General features: G+C 49.8%; 1 protein-coding gene across 1 annotated transcript in view; it reads left to right on the top strand.

Annotated features, from left to right (window-relative positions):
- The window catches only part of KATNIP (katanin interacting protein), a 236339-nt gene that overhangs the window by 134820 nt on the left and 81500 nt on the right, over positions 1-20019 (top strand). The window contains exons 9-13 of the mRNA XM_006070561.4: positions 4696-4868; positions 5843-5902; positions 7361-7467; positions 9455-9557; positions 14817-15032. Coding sequence (XP_006070623.4) covers positions 4696-4868; positions 5843-5902; positions 7361-7467; positions 9455-9557; positions 14817-15032 — 659 coding nt within the window. The remainder of the gene's footprint in view (positions 1-4695; positions 4869-5842; positions 5903-7360; positions 7468-9454; positions 9558-14816; positions 15033-20019) is intronic.

Below are 20019 nucleotides of genomic sequence, written 5' to 3'. Positions count from 1 at the left end.
AGTTTCCTTCCCCTCCTGTCATCTCCGGCCTTGACCCTGCTTGATTTTCCTCCCAGAACGCGTCACCTACTGCCGGCGTGTCCTGTGCACTGATCCACGTCTGTCTCTGCCCCGTGACTGGGAGGTCTGTGAAGATGGGGTGCACCTGTTCACCCACCTCTGTACCCCCCACCCACCCAGACCAGCATCTCATCTCACAGTGTAGTGACAGTCGAGAGCCTGTGGCATTAATGCCTGTGCCATGTGGGGCACCCGTCTCTGCTTCAGCTCCCCTTGGGGTGAGGATGCACTGGTGCTTCAGGATTCCTCAGTTCCGGCTCCAGAGGAGCCCACGGCCACGCCTTCCTCTCACCCTCTTTTCCATCCCCCAGCTGCTTCAGGGACCTGCGTGAGGAAGATCCCAGTGGCCTCACCACACCCCCTGGACCCGCCGTGTTTCCATAGCAATGAGGGTCCCCACCTTCATCAGCTCCTTCCAGCTCTCATCTGCTCATCCCTCGAGGGGCAGAGCAGGCCGAGGAGCTGATAAGAAAGGAAAACAGTTAAAGCAGCCTTGACCAGGGAGACCGGAATCCCCAGGTCACGTTGCCGGCAGTGCTTACCGTCTGTCCCCAGGAGCAGCACTTGAGCCACGGCAAGAGTCCATCAGAGTCAGGATGACCCACCGCCGCTATCGCCCAGGCCAGCCTGCCACCCAAAGGCCCACAAAGGTTCCTTTGGGTGCCCTTGACTTGCCTGGGGGAGTAGCTTGGACTTGCCATGACCTGTATCAGACCAGCCCTTGAGTTCTGTTGGCTTTCATGTTTCCTAAAAACTGGAGTACTTTATGAACAAATACAATTTAGGGTTCAGTTCAGTTGCTCAGTTGTGTCTGACTCTTCGAGACCCCATGGACTGCAGCACGCCAGGCTTCCCTGTCCATCACTAACTCCCGGAACTTGCTCAAACTCATGTCCATCGAGTTGGTGATGCCATCCAACCAACTCATCCTCTGTCATTTCATATAAATTTCAGATTCTAGCTTTTCTTTGGGAAAAAAAGTTGGCAACACTAGAAGCACAGCACTATCTATCTGGTAGGTGTTGGCTGGAGCTTGGCGGTGGCTCAGCTGCTCCTCCCCCATCTCCCCAACTCTCTCCTTCTTCCCCACCCCCCAAATTCAGTCTCAATTACTCAGTAATTACTTAGTCCCCAGACATTCACCTTCAAAGCCCCTCTACTGGATGCCTGGTAGAAATTGGTGTCCCTTCCTTTTAGCTTAGGTTTTCCATCAGCCCAATGGCAACCCACTTGCCTGGAGAATCCCATGGACAGAGGAGCCTGGCGGGCTATAGTCCATGGGGTCACAAAAGAGTCAGGCATGACTGGACAAGCACGCACGTGCTGCACCTTTTCCATCAGCCCAGTGTCTGGCTATCCTGGAAGCCACCCCAGTAGAGCTGCTGTGTGTTTCTTTCCCTCTCCAGCCAAAGCCATTCTTGATGTTGCTACTTGAACTCTCAGTTAGATGCAAAATATAACAGAACATAGCAGGAGGGTAAAGGGCTCCAGCTGAATCTTTGATAACCATGGGTGCCTGTTTACTGAGGTCATGGGGATTGAAGGCTGCTGGTTTTTTAACAAGTCTTTGCACCAGGCCAGATATATATATATATATATATAGTCAAAGTATGGTTTTTCCAGTAGTCATGTACTGATGTGAGAGCTGGACCATCAAGAAGACTGAGCACCAAAGAATTGATGCTTTTGAACTGTGGTGCTGGAGAAGACTCTTGAGAGTCCCTTCGACAGCAAGGAGATCAAAGCAATCAATCCTAAAGGAAATCAACCCTGAATATTCATGAGAAGGACTGATGCTGAAGGTGCAGCTCCAGTACTTTGGCCACCTGATGCAAAGGGCCGACTCATTGGAAAAGACTCTGATGCTGGGGAAGATTGAAGGCAGGAGGAGAAGGGGACAACAGAGGATGAGATGGTTGGATGGCATCACCAACTCAATGCACCTGAGTTTGAGCAAACTCTGAGAGATGTTGAAGGACCAGGAAGCCTGGTGTGCCGCAGTTCATGGGGTCGCAGAGTCGGACAAGACTTAATGACCTAACAACAACAAAACCCCAGAGAATTCATACATGTTAATTCCCAGTTATTTGGTTATAAGCCAACGTTAATGTCAATCCTTGATACTATTGTTTGTTTTTTTGTGGATTTTTTTGTTGTTGTTTTGCCTGTACTGAGTCTTTGTTTCTGCCCATGAGTCTCGGGAAGCAGGGGTTACTCTTCATTGCCGTGCACAGGCTTCACTCATTGTGGTGGCTTCTCCTGTTGCAGAGCATGGGCTCTGGGCACACAGGCTCAGTAGTTGTGGTGCACAGGCTTAGTTACTCCAGTGTGTGGCATCTTCCCAGATCAGGGGTTGAATGTTCCCTGCACTGGCAGGTGGAATCTTAACCACGAGGCCACCAGGGAGGTCTGGAGACTATTGTTAAGTGGTGCCATCCAGTTGCCTATGTTGAATTCATGTCTCCAGCCCAGACCACCCTCCCAAACTTCACACTCATGTGTGTGTGCAGGCCAACTGGACAGCTCCACCCTGATGCCAATCACATCTCTTGGCTCCAAGCTGCCCTTGCTCTTGTCTTCCAAACCTGCTCCTCCCACAGCCCTCCCCAGCTCAACCAAGAGCAACCCCATCATCCACTTCCTCAGACCAAAGTCTTGGAGTCATCCTTGACTCCTCTCTTTCTGTACCCGCCACATCTACTCTGGCCGGAAATCCTGTTGGCTCTGTCTGTAACATACATGCAGAAACTGACCACACTCTGTGTCGCCCCTCCCCTGCACAGCTGCAGGAGCCTGACCCCTCTGCTTTCCCCTTCATGTCCCTTCATTCTAGTCTCCACTCAGCACCTAAGTCAGATCAGGTCCCCTGCTCTAGAGCCTTTGACTCCTCAGTTGTCTCAGAGTTATGACCTTACAGTGTCTTCCAAGGCCCTGTGTGACCTGTCCTCCCCACCCCTTCTCAGATCTCTCCCTTCGCACTGGTGTGTGGACCACACTTCCCCAGTGCTCAGCGAGGCCCATCTTGCCATCCTGTACTTTCCATCTCTGTTACCCTGCTCTGTTTTTATTGTTTTTCCCTATCATCTCCTGGCATGGCACACCCTAGACTATGTATTGTTTCTCCAGCTATTGCCTCCCTCCACAAAGGTGAGACTCTTGGTCTGTCTGGTCCCCGTTGTCCCCAGTACTAACAACAGAGCCTGGCAGACTGGCACTCAATATATATTTGCCTAGAGGATGAAATTCAGTAGGTTAAATCCTCTTTAAACATCCCAATGGCAACATTTTGAGCAGTTCTGTTTTTAAATAGAGATTTAAAAAAAAAAACACAGAATCCAAATATGTGTAATTGAGATGTTATCATAAGACACCCCCCATGTTCATTGCCTAACCTAGTCAGTTGATGGCCAATTTCACCTGTGACCCCACCCATTCCCCACCTGATTATGAAGCAAATTCAAGTCATCATGTTTATCTGTAGATATTTTAGAATGCCTTTTGTTTTTTACAGCTGCATAGTATTCCACTGGGTGAACAAATCACCCAGGGATAGTACCTACGTGTCGGGGCTTCCCTGGTGGCTCAGTGGTAAAGAACCCACTTGGCAGGAGACTTGGGTTTGATCCCTGGGTCAGGAAGACCCCCTTGAGGAGGAAGTGGTAACCCACTCCAGTATTCTTGCCTGGGAAATCCCACGGACAGAAGGAGCCTGGAAGGCTATAGTCCATGGAGTCGCAAAAGAGTCAGACACAACTTAGTGACTAAACAAGAACAACAACAGAACATAACATGATGTATTTTTTTTCAACGAGTCCTGTTGGGTACTTTTTGCATATCACTTTATAAAGTCACTGTTCCACTCATTAGAACTTCTACCATCAACTTCAGTTTTGCAATACTTTTTTTCTTCAACTGAAGAGTAATTTCTTTGTAAATCTTGTTACGCACACAAAAACAAAATAAACTAAAGCACAATGATTCTGAACCACTAGCTCTTCTCCATAATATTAGGGACTATTCTTTATAGGCACTTTGCTAGAAGTCTAATTTTTTAACTTTTTATTTCGATTTTGGATGTAAAGGCAAACCGCAAGGACAGTACAACCAACACCCGCCTCCCCCCAGGTTCACCACTTGCTAACATTTTGCTGCGGTTGCTTTATATTTGCTCTCTCTGTGTGTATTTTTAAATCATTTGAGATTAAATTGTAGACAGCATTCCCCTTTACCCTGAACACTGCAGTATGTATCTCCTAAGAACAGGGGCATTCATCTTCCATCGCTACAGTGTACTTACATGTGACATTCAGGATATTTAGCATTAATACAATACTGTTATCCAAGCCACAGCCTCTACTCGGATTTCTGCACTTGCTATAATTTTGTTCTTTAGTGCGATGTCTGCCCACCCAGGACCCACCCCCAGGATCGCTATTGCATTCAGCTGCCGTTTCTGCCCCAGGCCCTTTCATCTGGAGCATCTCTCCAGATTATCTTTGTCTTTCTTGACCTTGACATTTTTGGAGAGTACAGGCCAGTTGTTTTATAGAATGTTCCTCAGTTTGAGTCTAATCGATTTAGAGCAACCCTCCCAGAATGCAGTCTAAAGCAGAACTCCCGGCTTTCCGCCCCCAGGACCTGGGAGCCGCCGAGAGAGACCCCTATCCGCAACCCGGAAACCGGTGTGTAAGGCTGAGGACCGAGAGGAAGATGCCTCGGCTGTGCTCAGAGCCATTCAGGTGGAGAACGAGGCCCTGCAGAGGGCAATCCTCAGCAGAAAGGCTGAGCCCCCTGCCAGCCCACCGCAGGTGCGTTCCCTGCAGCGGGAAAGGATGGAGGAGGACTCGGGCTACTCAGGGACCAGGCGGTGTCTGAGCCGTGCTTGCCAAGAGCACGTGGTGAGGAGAGAGAGCTGTGGGGGCGCCCCTGACCTCAGACCAATCAGCCTGTCCACTGCCTGATTCTTGCTGACCCATCCAAGTCCCCATTTCCTCCACCTCCTTTCCATCTTTTGGTCCTAAGTGCCTCCAGTCCTTGCTGATTTCCCTGCAAACCCTGAACACCTTAAACCAGGGTTGTAGACTGGTGCGTCAGAACAAGAACGGAGATAACAGCCACCTCTGGCTGCTCTGGAAAGACCTCCTTTCCCAGAGCATGAGCCCTTCTGGCCTCAGCAGTCCTCATGGCTCCCTAAAGCGCCGCCCCTGGCCTGCTTCACCTACTCGGGAAGCTCCCCCACGCCTGGCCCTACAGGAGTTTAAGTTGGCGTCCACAGCCTTGGCATTTGAGCAGCAAACAGAAAGATGGATGATGGGGTGGACTGGGGGGCTTCGGGCATCCCTCGGTGTCCACATCCTTTCTCAGAAGCGTGTTCCCCAACTCACCTGTTGAAACCCTTTGCCTTAACTTGCTCCTCTTGATGCTCACAGTAGTCCTGAGACAGGCAGGACTGGTTTCATGACCCTGTTTTCTAGATATGGCTGATGGCACCCAGGAATCAGAGGGGCTTTCTCGGGGCATGTCTGTCTATGGCAGTGGCTGAGATCTGAGTGCCTACAAGCCTAGAGCCCCATCCACACCACCAGTTGCTCCCTAGGCCCTGTCTCAGGCTACTCTTTGGGGCGATCATCAAGCATCATCTGTTGCCTGTTTTCTTGGCGCTCGGCCCTATGCCCCCGACATTCGCGTCTGTGATCGCAAGACGGTCTTTGTCTCTGTCGGTGAAGGGGGTGCAGTGGATGGCTTTATTCTGACCTCAGATCATGTGATTCCATCATTCTAGGACACAGACGGACCACGAGCAAAGTCATGGACCAGTCTGCTCAAGGAGGAGACCCCTGAGGTCAGTGAAGTCCTGAGAGGAACAACAGAGCGCCGTGCCCAACAGCGCCGGACAGTTTCGAGAGGGCCTCCCTGCCACGGTCCCAGCAGGCCCTCACTGTGCTTCCTGAGCATGCCGGCATTCTGCCCATCTCCCAGCTCGGGAGACCCAGGCTGGAGCACTTTGCCCATGATTATGAGCGGAAGCCAGAACTCACCCAGGCCTGCTGACTCCCAGTCCCTTGTTACGTTTCTATTTTTTTCACAAGATAATACAAAAACAGATCTTAGTATCCCAGATAAATATATATCTGCCTAGTTGGATTAGGCCAATCTCAGCAAAGGTGGCCCCAGGAAAGATGGATGTGAGTTAATAAAACAGCTGGGAATGTCTTTGCTAGAGTGTGCCCAAGGCTACTCCACGTCCTCAGAATACAGAGGTGGCCGAGACAGACCAGATTCGTCCCTGGCCTCAGGGAGCTTGCAGACAACATTGCAATTAAGCCATCCATAACCCGGTGACTTCAGAGAGAGATGACAATAAACGGTGCTAAAGGTGACGGTGGGAGACTCTGGGATGGTGGCTGCCTCCCATGGGGTGGTCTGAGGAGGCCCTTTGGAAGGCATCCAGTCTAGGCTGAGCCCTGTCTATTAAGAAGGAGTCAGCCTCAAGAGAATAGCATTCCCTGTGGAAGGAACGGGGGAAAGCTTTGAAGTGGGAATGAGCCTAGCCTAATCCAGGAGGGGAGGAAGTCCTGGAGGAGAAGAGGGCAGGGGAAGTAGGGGGTGGGCAGTGGGGAACTGGAGAGAGAGCTCATGAAATAGAGTGCTAGGCAGGGCAGCACCCCAGAGCAACACTATGGTTTTCTTTTTGCAACCCTCCTGCTTTTTCTATTATTTCCTGGTCCTCTGAAACTGTTGCCAGTCAATATTTCTGACAGGTTTGCCACACTACCTACCCTGTGGTCCAGGATTTCTGGATGACCTGACCCCTGATTCACAGAGCTTCCAATGACTACAATTACTTGCAGATAGAGACCAAAGCACATTTTTAGTTCAGATGATAAATGAAAAAGAAGGGGAAAAAGCTTGGAGGATTGAAAATCAAAGGGTCTAATGTTACTGGAATTCTCCACAGAGTCCCATTACTTTGTAGCAAACAGCACAGAGGTTCACTGGAGGTGGGCAAAGGTTTTGATGAGAGAGAAATTTTTCAATAGTTCATTGAAGCTGATCGTTCCCTGGGACTTCCCAGATCATAAGAAACGGAGACCCCGTCTTTTGCCGAAGATTGTGTGAGGGTTTTCTAGAAATCTAATCAGCCCCGGGTAGCTGCTGTCACCCTTATTCCAGCTCCCAGTTGCCTGCAATGGGGCTGATGATCTGCAGAGCATGTCCTTTTGACCATGGCTCTGCTGTGGCTTGGGCCAGGAGGGTCGCCTCAGACATCTGTCTCATGAGCTTTTGCATCCCTCCTCAGCTGCCTCCCATCACCACAGTGACCAGCACGCAGGAGCCAGCCAGGGCAGCAGGGGGAGCCAGAGCCGTCAGTGAAGCCATCGACAGAATCGGCCTTTTGGGGAGCAGGTACTTATCTAAGCGGCTTCAGAATGAAAACAAGCAGCCCATAGTCATGCAGCCATGAGAATCTTATTAACTGAGGTTTTTCTTTGCATTTCCTATATGATTCCAGACCATTTAAAGCTGGTTGCTTAGACTGTATCCCCCCTCCCCTTCCCTTCCGCCCAGAAGCATGAAATTGACTTGATTGCTTTCAGACCCGTCTCTTGGCTTGTTCGGTTTGGTTCAGCCAGTGTAAAACTTCAATCTTCTCCGAGCTTTCCAGGGAAGCGGCCCACACGGCAGGCAGTGACCCAAAGCAGTGACCTTTGAACCTTCTTTTCTCTATTCAGAGTTCGTTCAAACTCTGCTTTCTAGTCCCTTCACACGTAGCTTCAGTGATCGGCACTGTCAGATTTTATTATCAAAATAAGGGCTTTCCTCTAGTCTTTGGGCAACATCGATCTTCAGAAAGATGCACCAGCCAGAGCCAGCAGGTTCAAGAATGCACTCGTACCCCGCCGCACTCCCCAGGCCGCCGTGGAGAGTGGGCGCATGCTAGGCTGTTCAGTGCCGGTGCTGAGGGGCGGGAGCAGCTGGAGTCCAGCCTGCGTGGTGGTCGCTAAGCTGAGGCTCTGGCCTGGGGCTGCATCAGCCCTGAAAGATGGGGGCTTTTTCTTCGCACGAAGGAGGAGTTTCCTGGCCAAGCTGCGTACTCTCCAGATCTGTGTCCACCCAGAGGCAGTTTGCCTTTGATAATTTCTACAAAAATTCTGAATGGGCTAAAGGCACTGCTAGCCATTCCTCCAGGAGTCTGCAGACCCCAGATTGGAAACCATGCTGTGAACCCCTGTGACCACAAATCAGAATTTGAAGTTTCCTCCAGGAGCCAAAGGGCTGAGCCATGAGGATGTATCACATCAGATACAGTTTTATTTACAAGTGCTTCTTTCTTTGTCCTCAAGATCCTTTGTGCTTCAGGGTCTTGGGGATTCTCAGCCTTAAACAGCACAAGTGGGGTATGTTTGCAGACGACCCTCTTCTGGGTTTGAAATGCTGTGTCCTCAGAAACTAGAGGTGCCGAGCAGGTCAGGAATTGGCAAACTTTTTCAGTAAAGGAGAGGAGGGCAGATTGGGCTAAAGGAACCGAAGTTGCCTAGACAAGAGGTCATGAAAGTGTTAGTTGCTCAGTCGTGTCCGACTCTTGTCCGACTCCATGGGCTGTAGTCCATCAGGCTCCTCTGTCCATGGAATTCTCCAGACAAGAATACTGCAGTGGGTAGCCATTCCCTTCTCCAGGGGATCTTCCCGACCCAGGAGTTGAACCCAGATCTCCTGCATTGCAGGCATATTCTTTACCATCTGAGCTACCAGGGAAGTGCCTTTCAGTAAAGGGCCAGATAACAAATCCTTTAGGCTTTCCACTTTTTGTTTTGTTTTCCGTTTAACACCATAAAACCATTCTTAGCTTTTAGGCCACACAGAAGCGGGCTGTGGGCTGCGTTCAATCTGCAGGCTGTACTGTGTGGACCCTGCTCTAGACTCTTGGGGCCGCACTGTGTCTTCGTTGTGGCACACAGTGTTCCTCTCGTCCCGGAACATGGGCTTCATCGCCCTGCTAAGGGCATCTTAGTGGGATCTTAGTTTCCTGATCAGGGATCGAACCCGAGTCCCCCGTATTGAAAGGTGGATGCTTAACCACTGGATGACCAGGGACATCTCTCCATCTAGACTTGTACAGGTTAAAAGTTTGCTCGAGGAGATCAGCTGGTTCTGGCCCCAGGCAGTTTCTCTTGCTTGGCCCTTCTTTCGGGGCTAATTGTACAGTTATTTATAAAGGGAAAAAACCAGCCCACATATGCCTTTGATCTCTCTGCTGGGTGTGAGTATTTTCTTCTCAGATTGTTACTTCTCTCTGAAATGGAAAAGTAAGCGTGGTACCCTTAATGGGAATGCTGTCTATTGTGTTATCATTTATTACTACTTGTTTACTAAAACAAAAATCACATTTCAGACAACAGCAGAAGCTTCTGAAAGTCCTCCAGGCCATTGAAAGTGACTCTGCCCGTCTCGGCTGGGTGGTTTCACCCACGGAGGAGCAAGTGCTGGACCCAGAGGTGAGAACCTTGACTTGCGAGGCTTTCCCAGGGCATTCTCAACTTGCCTGCAGGCTGAGGGAAGAAGGGCCCCTCAGGACGATCATTTCTATCCCGTGGGAACTGCTTTGACAGTGGTAAACTTGCATCTTTCTGCCCAGGTCTCCATCCCTGCTCCCCAGCACTCAGACATCCATGTAATGAAGCACAGAGTTTCAGCGGACAGAAGTCTGTCCACCCAGGAGGAAATATAAGCAGCCTGTCTAATAGAAAAGTATCCAACATCACTGATAATCAAGAAATAAAAATTAGGGCAACCTTAACATTCCATTGATATCTGAGTTAAATCATTTTTGATGATCACCTCTAGCACTGGCAAGGTTACAGTAAAACTGACCATCTTACTCTGCTGGCAGCAACAGAAATAAGGGTGGAAAGCTTTTGAAAAGCAGAAAGGACAGACTTAGGAAAAGCCCTAGAAATATTTATGTCTTCCAGCCTGACAAGCCTACTTCTTTACCCTAAAGAAACCACTTAACAGAAATTAATAAATATATAGGCACAAAAATGTCTATTCCAAAAGTATTGAAAGTAGGTGGAAGTGAGAGGGAAAAAACACAGAAATAACATATATGTCTCACAATAATACAGTTAATCAGGAAAGTATGATATATGGGCATCATGCAGTTGTGTAAAAGGATGGACATTTCATTATGGAGGTTATGCAGATAGAAAATGTTAAGGACATAAAGTTAACTGCAAAAGGTAATGTTCATCTTCATGAAGTCCAATATTATTGAGTCATGGAGTCCAATATTATTATAGCAAGTGGGCAAAGATATGGCTGGCCGAGTGGTTCGATGGAGCTGAGACATGAAGAGTGAAAGGGCAAGAGGGCATCAGGATGGAGGAATAACAGGTGATGCTTTTCTCTTTTTGGTCAAATGGTTTGTGTCCAACACATCCTCTCCCCACTTCCTATACCCAAGCCTTTCTTATAACTGTTTGGTACAGCAGTCACTCACCTTGTGATTGGCCGATGGAGACTTAACAGGAAGTCCTCCCAAAGGCACACGTAAAGCTCATATGACATCAGAAGGAGCCCTGCTGCAACCTAGACTGGAGTTCTGGCTTGGAGTCTTTACCATCATTTAGAGGTTGTGTGACCCTAGACAAGCCTCTTAAGCTGTCTGGTCCTGGGAGTGGATGGCTGTCCAATTGGGTAAATAATCCTCAGCCCGAGGGGCCACTGTGTGGCTGCAACAGGAAAGGTCTCTGAGGGCAAGTAGCTTGGTGCCTGGCACCAAGGCAAGGGGGAACCAGGAAATATGCCTTCTAGAAAAATCTACAGAAAGCAAAGCTAGTGGCAGCCCACTCCAGTACTCTTGCCTGGAAAATCCCATGGACGGAGGAGCCTGGTGGGCTGCAGTCCATGGGGTCGCGAAGAGTCGGACACGACTGAGCGACTTCACTTTCACTTTTCGCTTTCATGCATTGGAGAAGGAAATGGCAACCCACTCCAGTGTTCTTGCCTGAAGAACCCCAGGGATGGGGGAGCCTGGTGGGCTGCCGTCTATGGGGTCACACAGAGTCAGACATGACTGAAGCGACTTAGCAGCAGCAGCAGCAGCAGCATTCTCCCTGTACGGTGTAGTTGCTTTCTTAGCTGTAAAGATCCTAAATGTGGTGAAACCTCAGTCACATTAAAAAGAACCTAGATGGGACTTCCCTGGTGATACATTGGATAAGAATCCACCTAACAATGCAGGGGACATGGGTTCTATCCCCAGTCAGGGAAGATTCTGCATGCTGAGGAGCAGCAAAGCCCAAGTGCTGAAAATACCGAGCCAGTGGTCTAGAGCCTGAGAGCCACAACTACTGAATCCGAGTGCTGCAACTACTGAAGCCCTGGTGCCCAAAGCTTGCGCTCCCGAATAAGAGAAGCCACCTCAGTGAGAAGCCCGTGCAATGCAATAAAGAGTAGCTCCTGCTCATTGCAACTAGAGAAAGCCTGCACACAGCAACTAAGACCTAGGACAACCAAAAATTAATTAATTAAAAAAAAAAAGAACCTGGATGGATCAAGTCTCCTTATATTATAGGAGACAAGAAACCCAGGGCAAACTGACTTACACAACAAAGAGAAGAAAAATGAGAGATTTCTTTGTAGTGAATGTCATAGTCGGGCTCAGGTAGAGCTTGATCCAGAAGCTTACACAGGGTCTCCACCATGTCAGCTGAATCTCTGAGCCCCATCCCCACCTCAGTGCCCAGTCCCAGCTCTGCTCCCTCCCTATGATCTCTCAGTAGTGATTCCCACTTCTCCCCGTTATACCCTGAGACCCCACAGTCAGAAGAACTGAGCAGTTTCTCCACACACAGATCTGAGACTAGGTCACATGCCCATCACTGACCCCTCCCTCCAGGTGGCCCAGGCATCAGGACACCCTGATCGACTGGACCAGTTCAGCTCCTCCTCGGGTGTAGGAAAGCATCCTTCTCCTTGTTATCTCACGGCTCAGAAAAGAGAAGGGGCAACTTTGACAAAAGAAAAGCAGGTGGTCTTGGTGAAAGAGGGGCAGTGATACCAGGGTCCAGAAGCTTCCCAGCCAGTGTTCGCCTCACACCCCTCCCTCCTAAATCGAGCAGGACTCACCATTAGGTTGCAGCACCGACAACTTGGGACACTTCCTTAGTTAAGAGACCCTTCAGCTTCTTCATTTAGAAACGCTGCTGAGGGCATTCACACATTTTAGATTGCACCGGGCGTGAGATCCAGCAACCCCTCCTGGGGGCAGCTCGCCTCCCATCTGGCCTCCCCGCGACAGCCCACAGCCAAGGTGACCAGCACCACTTCTTCACGCCTCCCACGGGGCTTACCTGGCAGCGGATGCGCCTCCCAAGCACGAGTTGATTAACCTCCCGAACCTCACGCCTTGAGCCGGGCCAGTGGAATTTTATCACCTTCCTGCCAGCCTGGGACTCAGGCCCAAGGCAACAGAGGGCTTGGCCCCAGCTCCACATGGGCCCATGGCAGAGAAGGAGGAAGCCGTGGGGTCTGCTAATAAAAACAGGCCCTACGTTCCTTCCGGGAGCGGGGAGCTGACCTCCCTCCCTCCGCATCCCCAGCCCATCGCCTGGCAATCAAGGCTCATCCAAACACACGCTGAGAGCGCTAGCACGTCTCGCTGGCTATTAATTAAAAAAAATAAGTAGGGAACAGTTGCTGTTCATTTGCTCAGCTTCCTGCTCACAGGACCGTCGCAGATTACAGTGCTAATTAAGAGAGGGCATGTGCATGTGGGGAAGGCACCATTTTCTGAGCGGCTGATCTGTGGCGACCAGCCCTGCGGTCGGGGTGACAAGGGGCCTCAGGAAGCCGTTCCGCGGCATGGCCATTGATTGATGGTGTTCACGCCCTCCCAGACAGATAGCCTGCCTGAGAAGGAGGTGGGCATTAAAATCAGTGGAGGAGAGACATGGGCAGAAATGGCCACTTACAGAGGGCACGCAGGCCGGGACTGCTGACCCGGCCTTCTCGGGGCATTCACACATGCTTAGTCACTCAGTCGTGTCCGACTCTTTGCGGCTCTTTGGACTGTAGCCCGCCAGGCTCCTCTCTCCATGGGATTTTACAGGCAAGAATACTGGAGTGGGTTGCCATGCCCTCCTCCAGGGGATCTCCTGGGTCTGCTGCGTTGCAGGCTGTTTCTTTACCCACTGAGCCACGCAGGTATCCTGCTTAATCTCCAGGATAGGGTTGTCAGATTGATGGTGTCATCTCCTGGCCCCCATCCAGGCAGAGGGATGTCAACTGACCTGTCCAGCGTCCTGTGTTATCTACTGCAGTGGTCGCCAGCCCTTTTGGCACCAGGGATCAATTTCGTGAAAGACAGTTTTTCCACGGCCCGGGGGTGAGGGGATGGTTTCGGGATGATTCAAGCATATTACAGTTATTGTGTACTTTTGTCCCCCTAACCTATAACGCTGCTGCTGATCTGACAGGTGGTAGTGGTCCTCGCCCCGGAAGTTGGGACCCCTGCTGTATTACATAGGTCGTCTGCTAGGCTGCCACAACCACGTGCCATAGTCTGGGGGCTTAAACAACGGAGACTGCTTTTCTCACCAATCCAGGAGCAAGGTGTTGGCAGGCGGGCTTTCTTCTGAGGCCCGTCCTTGGCTTGCACATGGCCACCTTCTCATTGTGTCCCCACATGGCCTTTTCTCCATGCCTGCCCATCCCTGGTGTCTCTCTTGGTGTCCAAATGTCCCCTTCTTGGAAGGCCGTCAGTCAGAATGGGTTAGGCCCACCCTAACAGCCTCACTGTGTCTTAATTACCTCTTTCTAGGCCCTATCCCCTTCTGAGCAATTAGGGTTTAGGCTTCAGCATCTGAATTCGCGGAGGGGGGGGTGGAGGTGACACAATTTAGTCCCTAGTGAAGTGAAAGTCGCTCAGTGGTGTCCAGCTGTTTTCAACCCCATGGACTATACAGTCCATGAAATTCTCCAGGCCAGATATCTGCCCAATTCAGAAGTTGTGACGTGCCTACAGGACCTGAACCCTTGGTCGTGGGTGAGAACAGTGCATATTCAGGAAGAATCTGATACCTTTAAACATTTTTTAAATTTTATTTTATTATTACTTATTTTATTTATTTTTGGCTGCACTGAGTCTTCCTTGCTGCACCCGGGCTTTCTCTAATTGCGTGAGTAGGGGCTACTCTCTAGTTGTGGTGTGTGGTGATTTCTCTTGTTGCAGAGCACCGGCTCAGTAATTGGGGCTCACAGGTTTAGTTGCTCTGTATGTGGGATCCTCCTAGACCAGTGATCAAACCCGTGTCCCCTGCACTGGCAGGTGGATTCTTAACCGCTGGATCATGAGGGACATCCCTTTAAACATCTTTTGTTATTTGTGGACTCTTACAGAAAATACTAAGTGCCAGGGTTCACTGATAAGTTTTTTTTTTGGCCGCACTGAGTGGCTTGCGGGATCTTAGTTCCTTGACCAGGGATGGAACCTGCGCCCCAGCAGGGAAAGAAGAGAGTCCTAACCACTGGACCACCAGGGAATCCCCACAGTAACTATGTTTTAAATGCCTTACAAATATGAACTCGTTAAATCTCCATGGTAACCATCTGTAATGGGTGCTTCTCTTATCCTCGTGGTACAGATGGGGAAACCGAGGCACCGAGAGCCTAAATACCTTGTCACTTCACGGTCGAGCTGGATTCCTCCTGTCCTGTTTTCATCCACTGGCATTACGTTTCTTCTTGTTAAGGACAAATCGGGACCGAAAGCGGAAGAGATCAAAGATGCCATCTACGTGACCATGGAAATCCTGTCCAACTGGGGCAACACGTCGTGGGTGGGCCTCACGGAAGTTGAGTTCTTCGACCTGAACAACACAAAGCTGTACGTGTCGCCCCATGACGTGGATATCCGGAACGCAGACGTGCCAGGGGACCTGGGCCACTTGGTCAACAGGAACTTAGCTGTAAGTGGAGGCGGTCCTGAGTGAGCCTTGGCCTCGGGCTTTAATGCATTTTTTTCTGTCCAGGATAAGTCCACGGTGAGGGTGTGGGTGTGGGGAGGGGAAGGATGTTGTGATTGTCTCAGCCATTCATTTGGGCAGAGTGGGCAGGAGCCTGGGAACAAAGTACAGGCAGAGCCTCCAAACGGTACCCCTCACTCCCTGAGCACTTTTCCAGATCCCCACTCATTGGGGGTTTCTTTGGGGGTTTGGGGGCAAAGAGGAGCCAATTCACCGGCTTTATCTACCTTTGCGGTTTACCAGTCATCACCACCAAACACGGGACCTGGGGAGGGGGAGTGTCACTGAGGCCCTTGTTTTGTAGATGAAAAAACTGAGACTTGGACAAGGGCATTGACTTGGTCAAGGTCACAGAGCTGGAAGGTGCGGGAGGGGCAAACCCTGCAGCCTGGCCCAGGGCCCATGTTCCCCCTCCGGGCCCTGCTTCCCTGGGACACAGAACACACCTAGAAAACACGGAACGTTGCTTCCTTTCAAATATCTAAAAGTTAAAGAAAGAAAAGCTCTGGCACTTTCTCTTCCTGCCACTTGCAAGCTGGACACAGGAGACTGAGCTAAGCTGAGACAGACTGCCCAGCGCCGATGTCCGTACTGTGCTGTGGGCTTCAGCGTCCATCACCTTGACCTCTGGGAGGGGCCTGGAACACGGGACCAGAGGTTGCCTCTGGGTCATGGAACGGGCCGAACAAGGGACGGGGCGATAGGTAGGCTTTCCCTGGGATGCTTTTTTGTACCTTTTTAATTTCCTGCCCTGTACACATATTTTTCTATTCCAAAGAACAAATTATTAGATTTTTTCAAACATTTTCCATATTTATTTTTGGCTGTGCTGAGTCTTCGTTGCTGCGCTCAGGCTTTCTCCAGTTGTGGCCAGCGAGGCTACATTGCGTTGCGGGGCACGGACTTCTCACTGCGGTGGCTTCCCTTGTTGCAGAGCGCAGGCTCTAGGCACTTGGGCTTCAGCAGTTGCAGTGCCCGGGCTCCAGAGCGCGGGCTCAGTAGTTGTGGTGCGTGGGGTTACTTAGCCCTGTGGGATGTGGGATCTTCCTAGACCAGGAATCAAACCTGTGTCCACTGCATCAGCAGGCAAATTCTTATCCACTGCGCCACCAGGGAAGTCCAAATTATTAATTTTTTTAAAAAAATTGAAAATGAAAACGGTTGTCACAGCTGGAGTTCTTGCCTTGTGCCAGGCACAGTGCTAGGTATGTCGTATGTAAAATCTTATTTAAACATAACGGTGCACAGACCCGAGAAGCAGAAAGGCCTGGCTCCAAGCTTAATCACGTGCCGCTTCATGACCACCAGTAACGTACCTAACATCTACTTGGTTTTCTCATCTGTGCAACGGGGATCATAGTGGCACTTACCTTGATACAATAGTAAGGATCAATGTAAATATAAAGAACTTGGCACCACGCCTCCGAAAGAGCTCTGAAACACCAGCTGTTGCTGTTTTCATTGTTACCAGTCGTGGTAGTAGTAATACAGTGAGTGCTAAGTCACTTCAGTTGTGTCTGACTCTTTGCAATACCATGGACTGTAACCTGCCAGGCTCCTCTGTCCATGGGGTTCTCCAGGCAAGAATACTGGAGTGGGTTGCCATGCCTTCCTCCAGGGGATCGTCCCAACCCAGGGATCAAACCCATGTCTCTTTTGTCTCCTGCATTGGCAGGCGAGTTCTTTACCACTAATGCCACCTCTGTGAAGCAAATATTATTCCCATTTAAAGAAAAAGAAGCCATAAAGGAGGGCTTTGAAATCCCCAGTTCTAGATATCCAGGTTCTGGTCTTGACTCTGTGGCCTTGGGCATCTTACCTGCGTTCTCTGAGAGTCAGTTTTTTCCTCCTGTAGAATGGGAGTGGGAGACCTGGATAATCTGTGTGATTCTTATTTTGCCAGAAAGAGCCCTGAGTCTGGCTCGATTTAGCAGATTTTTGGAAACAAAATGTGTTGCAAGCCTTTTGCATAGATGGCGTATTCACTGAGACTCAGGCCAGAATCAGACAGGCCCCGTGGGAAACTTGGGGATTCTGGGTAACATCCAGGGATGTCTGAACACCGGAAGTTTGGTCATGTTTTTGGTGGGAGGCTGCCCTGTTTGTTGGTTTATTGGTTGCTTAAATGGTTTGTCATTTTGTCTTTCTGCTGGGGATATCTAGTCCCAGGAGAGGAAGGCTGATGGACCAACCTGACTAGGAGGCCCAGGCACCTTGGTGCCAGTTCCACTAAGATGCCCCAGTGGGGCAGGGAGGGAATCCTCCCTGAAGAAATTCATGGCTGTTACTGAAAGAAAGGCAGTGTTGATGTGAGATAGCCAGGAAACACCGCCTGTCCACAGGGCTGGACAGAGCGGTCTGAGCCCTCTTAAAGATCAGCTATGTGACCTTGAAGGAAACAGGTCCCGCCGTGGGCCGCGACCACTTGGATGCTCTGGCCTTGCATTCCCCGCTCTTCCCGCTTCAAGTCTGTGGACTCCCGCGTGTGTCGCTGGGGCTTGGACTGGCCCTCGCCAAAGCTCTTCGGTCCCCCTCGTGCACAAGGCAGTGAGTGGCATTTTGGAAGTCTGCTGTACAGAACAGAGCACACCAGGGGCGATAAAAAGCATCATTGGATTTGATGGGGACCAATTCTGATGATTACTCTCCCCTTTCCTCTGCTTAGCAGAGGCTGACGAGCTTTGCCTTGTCATGGCAGTGAGGACTTTAGCCCAGGGTTTTGGTGGGTTTTTTTGTTTTCTGTTTAATTTTGGGCCTTGAGGCTGGGACATGAGACAGCTGTCTCACCTTACGCTGCTGGATCTCCGGGCCCAGCTGTGGGTGGGCTGCATTCCTCCTGCCATTCTGGTCTGGGGTCTCTCTTATAGTCATCCTGTGTGCCAGGTCCAGGGCCACCAGAGCACGCCACCTCTCGGAACCATCACGTTTCACTGGGCCTCAGACATCCCTTACTGAATTTCACATGAACTTTGCGATGTCTTTCCCCATTTGGTAAACGGGAAAACCAAGTCTCCGGGAAGACTAGTGGCTCCCCCAGGCCACACTGCTGTGGAGTGGCTGGGCTCAGCTGGAAGCTGAACAGATGGTACCTAAAAGCAGAGTCTGGGTTTGAAAGAGAAGTTACTTCAGTGGATGTGATTGGGGGACACGTCGGGGGTGTGAGTGCCCCGTGTTTGGTGCAAACCCTCCTCCCTGCCCTCCCTGCCCCGTCTCTCTCATCCGCCTCCCCCCAGGCTCACGGCTTCAAGATGACTTCAAATTTATACACCCAGCCCTGTCTGCTTCTCTGAGTTCCTGACTCGAATGTCAGTTTCCACTCCATGTCTCGGACCTCAGAGATCTAAAACCTAAGTTTCAATTCCCTTGCCCAAGGCCACATCTCTTCCTTCTCCAGCAGTCTTTTGCTTAGAAAATGACATTCTCTCTGCTCAGCTGCCAAGCTCACCACTTCCTTGATTGCCCCACGCCCCCCTCCGCTTCAAGAATATCAACCTGTCCTGTTGATTCCTCCTCCAACTCAGAGCCTGGACTTGGCCCCTTCTTTCCATTTCCATCGGTTCCTCCCAAGTCCCTCTCATTGGAACATTAAGCGGCCGCCTCTCTCATTCCTTCCTTCCATTCTTGCTCCATCCACTCCATTTTCCACCCTGTACCCAAAAAGAGCGTTTACAAATGTCACCTCCCCTGATTAAAACCTCTGCCGTGACTTTCTGGGAGGAATGGGATGCCTCCCTGTGACCCGGGAGGCTGTCTGTAAACGCGCCTCCAGCTCCTCTCTGCCTGCTGCACCCACCAGGCTCCAGAAGCCACAGGGCTCCCTTCTGCTCCTCTGATCTGCTAAGCTCGTTCTCACCTCTGTGTTCGGCCCTTGCTGCCTCCTCTGCCCAGAGCATGCTCCTTCAGATGTTCACATGGCTCCTTCCTTTCTCCTCACTCAGATATCAGCCCAGCTATCACTTTCTCAGTAAGCCCTTCCCTGACCCTACAAACTGGAGGAGTTCTGTTCCCTCTCCACTGCAGTCTCGATCACATCAGCCTTTCTCATTTTCTTCAGAGCACTTCTAGCTCTAAAAAATGATCCTGTTTGCTTGTTTCTGATCTGACTCCTCCCATCAACCTGTAAGTTCTTGTCTGTCCTATGCACACTATATTTCCAGCACATAAAGCAATACATTTTTGAAGTTTTTTGTAAAAAAATAATTATAGTCTCACAGAAAATCGTAAAAAAAAAAAAGGTGCAGAAAAGAGAATGACAAAGCCAAAAGATGTTTTATTTGAAAGAATCAATAAAATGAATAAACCTCGATTGAGCGAAGAAAGGGGGAAAATATTCAAACTACTAAAATCAGAAATGAAAAGGGGGCCATTACTACCAAACTTACAGAAATAGAAGGGAATTTTTTATTCCCTTTTATTATGGGAATATTATGAACAATTTTATGCCAACGAGTTAGATATCCCAGATGAAATGGACAGATTCCTAGAAAGACATGAATTACCAAAACTGACTCAAGAAGGAAGAAAAAATCTGATTAGACCTATAGCAAGAAAAGAGACTGAATTAGTAATCAATAAAAAAAGAAAGAAGAAAAGCCTAGGACCAGATGGCTTCACAGGTGAATCTTACCAAATATTTAAAGAATTAACACCAGTCCTTCACATACTGTCCTAAAATATGAAAGAGGAGGGACCACTTCTCAACTCATTTTCCAAGGCCACGATTACCCTGAAGCCAGAACCAGACAAAGCCATCAGAAGAAAACTACAGACCTATCTTGGCCCTTATGAATATAGATGTAAAAATCCTTAATAAAACATTAGCAAATCAAATCTAGTAGTGTATAAAAAGATTTATGTATCAAGACCTAGTGGAATTCATTCCAAGAATGCAAAGCTTTCAACAAACGAAAATCAGCCTGTTGAATACGAC

This window comes from Bubalus bubalis, chromosome 24 (assembly GCF_019923935.1).
Source record: "Bubalus bubalis isolate 160015118507 breed Murrah chromosome 24, NDDB_SH_1, whole genome shotgun sequence".
Taxonomy (NCBI): domain Eukaryota; kingdom Metazoa; phylum Chordata; class Mammalia; order Artiodactyla; family Bovidae; genus Bubalus; species Bubalus bubalis.
The sequence above is the reverse complement of the archived record's forward strand: the minus strand, read 5'-3'. Positions and strand labels throughout refer to the sequence as shown.